The sequence below is a fragment of the Notamacropus eugenii genome, chromosome 3 (genome assembly GCF_028372415.1).
Source record: "Notamacropus eugenii isolate mMacEug1 chromosome 3, mMacEug1.pri_v2, whole genome shotgun sequence".
NCBI lineage: Eukaryota > Metazoa > Chordata > Mammalia > Diprotodontia > Macropodidae > Notamacropus > Notamacropus eugenii.
This window is the reverse complement of record NC_092874.1, coordinates 479,611,280-479,614,505: the sequence shown is the minus strand read 5'-3', so window position 1 is coordinate 479,614,505 and position 3,226 is coordinate 479,611,280. Positions and strand designations below refer to the sequence as shown.

Here is a 3,226-nt window from a genome sequence, read left to right as displayed (position 1 = left end):
GTGTCCTAAAATCCTATATGTCTCCCTCTGTTTATTATTTCTTTGACCCAGAACTGTCAGTTCAGATCTTTCCAGTATTGTTACTACAAGGTTGTCTGCCCCAGCACTGCTCTGCTGGTGTTGTGAGATTATTGTACTTGGCACTAGTAATTCAGAGCTCTCCAGTGCCTGGCACATAGTAGGTACTGTATAAATATTAATTATTAACCACCAAACCTCCCTGGGACTCTCATCATCTCTAAAATGTAGAGAATGTACTAGATGGCCTCTGAGGTTTTCTCTAGCTCCAAATCCCAGGACTGGAAGTTCCTCATCCCCCCTGGGGCTCAGGTTCCTCATGTGGTCCCTGACTTGCTTTTGCTCCTGAGAGACTGTGGTCACCTAGCTTTCAATGCAGCCAAAGGATCAATGAGCATGGCTTCATAGATTTATGTGAGGTAGAAATATGGGTATTTCCCCAACCATGTACATTACCTGCTACCCAGTAGACAATAAATACTTGTTGAATTAAAGAGTTGTTGTAGTTACCACAAATTAAAAGACGAGGATGAAATGGCCCATGCCCTTGAGAAGATCTTTTGCTGAGAGAATACAACATGAATAACAAAGGTTCCATCCAGAAAAACAGAACACAACCAAAATAATTTTCCTTAATTTATGCATGTATGGTAACCCTCCCCAGGCCCAACTAGAACATGAGTTCTTTGAGGGCAAGGCCTATGTTATTTTGATCTTTGTGCCTAGCACAGTGCCTGCACATGGCAGACTCCTAATAAATGGTTGTCATTTGATTGATTTGCATCTCTGCTCCTCAAAGATGGCTGCTCCTTGAGGGCAGGCTTTGTCTCATTTGTTCTTATATGCCCATCATGAGAAGGCATCTGGACCTTTGATCTGGGACGCTGAGCGATTGGAGGGACAGTGGGTTTCCCCACCAAGGCAGCACCTGCTGCCAGTTCTCACTGTGGTCTCTCTGAAGATTCCCCACCATCATACACAAGCACCTCCCTCTAGAACAAGGGAACTCCAGAAACAGAGCAGGAGCTCCACACCCACCTCCTCCAGGGCTCTCCTCTCATTTCTTCTGGTCCCAAGACTTTAGCCTAAGGGGCACAAAGATGTCTGGGTACCTCGCTCTCCTCTTAGCTGCTGCACTGGTTCCTGGTAAGTTTGCCCTGTGCTCTGGGATGTCTGGGAAGCACTGACTTTGGTTTCTGGCTTGTCACCCACTTCTTTCTGCCCTCCTTGCAGCTGGCCAGATGGCCATCGTCCTGGAGCAGAAGGTTATCTCCATGACTCGAAATGTAGGAGGGTCTGCAGCCTTGATCTGTGAGATTTTCAGCCCGAAGTTTGACAATATCCACTGGTACCGCTACCAGGAGGGGAGGGCTCCAGAACGCCTGCTACGCTATTCCATGACCAAATCTGAGTCAGTACTGGACCCGGGAGTCAGCCCCGAAAAAATCAGGGCTTATAAGGGGAAGGACAACAGTTGCAGATTAATACTGAGTAATCTACAGTTGAGTGACTCAGGCATGTATCACTGTGCCAGCTGGGACGGACCACAGAGGCACAGGCTGCCCCAGCTCCTGAGAAAAACATGCCACCTAGAGCAGCTGAGGTTTCCACCCAGGAACCCAAGCCCTACTTCAGGATAGACTGAATACTTACTGAGGCTTCTCTTGGACTGCAGTAACCCTAAGCACAGGAACTTTGGTCAAGGTGTTTGAGAACATGTCTTCCAGAGATCAGTAGAACTGCACTCATTCCTTTTCCTAGATCAGACACAGCACTGGCTGTGAATTCAGAGCATTTGGATTCAAATATAGTCTCTAATGCTTGCTACCTGTGTAAGAACAGTCAGTTGACATAGTGGATAGAGTGCTGGGCCTGGAGTTAGGAAGACCTTAATTCAAATCTGGCCTCAGATCCTTACTAGCTACATGATCCTGGGAAAGCCACTTAACCTGTGTCAGCCTCAGTTTTTGCAAAATGGGGATAATAATAGCACCTCCCTCTCAAGTTGTTGTGAGGATCAAATGAGATAGTAATTGCAAAGTGCTGACCATGGTACCTGGCACATAGTAGGCAGTATGTAAATATTAATCATTAATCATCACCTAACCTCCTTGGAATTCTGTTTCCTCATCTGCAAAATGAAGAGATTGTAGTAGAAGCCCTTGAGGCTTTCTCTAGCTCTAGATCCTATGACTCACATGTGTAAAGGGAGGTTGAAACTAGAAAAAATAATGTTATCAAATTTTATATAATGCTTCCAATATATTATCTTATATCCCCATCTTATATCCCTGGGAAGTTTATACTATAATCAACCCCATTCTGAACAGATATAAGTTAAGTGACTTGCCCAGGGTCACAGAACTAGTTAGTATCTGAGGCAGTACTTGAACTCAGGCCTTCCTGACTTAACGTCTAGCTATCCCAGATGACTTCTGGGGTCCCTTCCAGCTCTAAGACTCAGATCCTGTGATCTTCAACTTCTGCAAAGCGAGGCAGGGAGGGGCTACTATTTTAGATGTCTTTTTCTATGTTGTCTCTCCCCGGTTAGAGCCAGTGTTCAAAGGTGAGTTGCTTGTCACCCACAGCAAGAGACATTGCTTGACTCTGTCAAGTGTTATATGGACACTGGAAGATCAGGATGGAAATCATTTCTGCAGAGGCCCCTTTTCTCTTATTTTCCCACTAAGTGTTTTTGAAGCCGAGGTCACATGCCACCTCTTCAGTTATGTCTTCCTGATCACTTCTATAAGTAATGATCTTGCCCTTGAACCTCATGTGCCACATTGCTCTGCACCTCCCAAATTCACTTGGAAAATAATGTGATAAATTATATTTATCTATACTCAGTCTTATAGAAGACTATATGTCTATGTGTTCCTGAAGACAACACCTACACCTCTCAGAATGGGGTGCTCTTTCCCATTATTTGGGTCCAAATCCACTTAACAACAGGGCTTCTGATCCTCCACCAACGTGCTTACCTTTATTAGTCAGCCAGGGGACAAAATTAGTTCAAAGAAAAGGACCTTTAATGAAATATCATAAGGAAATTGCAATAAAACAGTTCTTGCCAAAATACTCTTGGGCTCTATCTATGTCACAAATGCATATATTGTTAGTGGGAATAGAGAAGACACATATGGAACATATGTGACCCAAGAAAATATCTGGAGAGTCACACATGTAGCCAGGGCACAGTCTTGGA

General features: G+C 44.5%; 1 gene segment (V, D, J or C); it reads left to right on the top strand.

Moving 5' to 3' along the window:
- Positions 1 to 895: 895 nt before the first annotated feature.
- Positions 896 to 1,702, top strand: LOC140497756 (T cell receptor gamma variable 4-like). The segment is given in 2 exon segments: positions 896 to 1,164; positions 1,252 to 1,702. Coding segments are annotated over 2 exon segments (453 nt in total).
- The last annotated feature ends 1,524 nt before the right edge of the window (positions 1,703 to 3,226 follow it).